Below are 1761 nucleotides of genomic sequence, written 5' to 3' on the forward strand. Positions count from 1 at the left end.
TATATATATATATATATTTCGTATGTGTATTTCGTGTGCAAGATTCTTGATGTGGATACGTGTGTTGAAAAAAATACAATTAAACCTTGGGAGAGGCATTATGCCGGTAATAAACACACGCACTGGTTCAGTCCTTTATTAATTTATAAAGAGTATATAGTTTTTTTGTTAAATCATTTCATTGCACTCTTGCAATCTCTTCAGTAACTTGTCTCTCCACTTCCATTTATTTTGAATGTATGATTTGGCGTTGTTTTGAAACTGTTCGGTATGAGCATGTGAGTGTGTGCAAGCTCGTATGTGTGCACGCTCGTATGTGTTCGTGCTTATATGTAAGTATGTGCGTCCATATGTGTGTTTGTAACAATTTCGCTTATATCAGATAAGATATATATATATGTATATATGATGTATATATATATGTATATCTTTATATATATATACATAAAGATCCTGACGGAGTTAATAAAAGGGAGTAAACCTAAGTTTTGGTGAAGAGGGAGCTAACTCTGATCATTTTACTATTTAATTATAATTAATTATACTTAGAAAAGGAAATTCTTTTTTACATATTTAATTATACTTAGGAAGTGGAATGTATTACATATTTAATTATACTTAGAGAATGAGTATTTAGTAGCGTGAAGACAAATTGGGGCTACGTTCATATCTTATGGTTAAAAGGTCATTACTAGCCGTTAGGATTTTGAGGCGTTCAGTTAGACAGACGTCACAACGTCTGTTATTTGGGTTATAAGAATTACCTACTTTTAGTATGTGCCACTTTAGTTTATATATATTAGTTTAGTATATATATATACATATATATATATACATAGTATATATATGTGTTTGTGTATGTATGTATATATATATATTTTTTTATTTATTTATTTATTTATTTATTTATATATATACAAATATATATATACATACATACATTTATAAATACACATGCATGCACTATAGATAGATAAATACAGAAAGTACAGATAAATGGCGGTGCCCCAGCATGGCCACAGCTCATGAGCTGAAACTACATAAAATGAAAATAAAATGAAAAATATGCGGGAAGTGTGCACTTAAGAGAACAAATGGCAAAGTAACGTACGCAGTTCCAATCGGGTACATCCTAAGTGTTTCATCCATGCACATGTCGAGATAAGGTAACTTCTGAACATTGTCGTAATCGGGAAGATCCTGGAACACAAAAGTATAAGTTACTCTCCGAGGCACAAGTCCGGGCAAGTTTGTTTATGGAAGACCAGCAGTCGCCCATGCATACCAGTCTCTTCTCTCCACGCCATTATGTATTCCTATGGTAAAGCTCTCCTCTGTCATCAATGACCATGTGAGCAAGATACATTATTATCCCTTCCTCCAGTTTACTCATACGAAAATCGGTAGCAAGAGAAGACAGAAGCAGCTTTCATTCTCCCTGACAGTTACTGTATGTGCTGTTGGGTCAAAGAGTGAGGAAATGGAAAGGATGTCTGTATCTGCACGTGATGGCATAGTCAACTAAAATAATTAGCGAAAGTATACTACTTTGCCACGGCACATTCGTTCGCGGGTGGTGACCATATCTCATTAATCTGTCTATCTACCTACCTATATATATATATATATATATATAATTAAGGGATCAGCAAATATTTGCTTCACCATATACCGAAGTTCAGAAATAGCAGCTAAAAAGCTGAGAATCTCACAGATAGCATCACTTGATGCTATCTGTGAGATTCTCAGCTTTTTAGCTGC

General features: G+C 33.7%; 2 protein-coding genes across 3 annotated transcripts in view; one reads left to right on the forward strand and one right to left on the reverse strand.

The window, feature by feature from the left end:
- Positions 1 to 1761, forward strand: part of LOC106868831 (cytochrome P450 3A7) — a 388137-nt gene that overhangs the window by 212472 nt on the left and 173904 nt on the right. The window lies entirely within an intron of this gene.
- Positions 1 to 1761, reverse strand: part of LOC106884149 (cytochrome P450 3A19) — a 69356-nt gene that overhangs the window by 52943 nt on the left and 14652 nt on the right. The window contains exon 8 of one of the 2 annotated variants that reach the window (XM_052976964.1): positions 1112 to 1200. The exons of the other annotated variant lie outside the window; for it this stretch is intronic. Coding sequence (XP_052832924.1) covers positions 1112 to 1200 — 89 coding nt within the window. The remainder of the gene's footprint in view (positions 1 to 1111; positions 1201 to 1761) is intronic. 2 annotated transcript variants of the gene reach the window in all.

The sequence above is a fragment of the Octopus bimaculoides genome, chromosome 26, assembly GCF_001194135.2.
Source record: "Octopus bimaculoides isolate UCB-OBI-ISO-001 chromosome 26, ASM119413v2, whole genome shotgun sequence".
In the NCBI taxonomy this organism is placed as follows: Eukaryota; Metazoa; Mollusca; class Cephalopoda; order Octopoda; family Octopodidae; genus Octopus; species Octopus bimaculoides.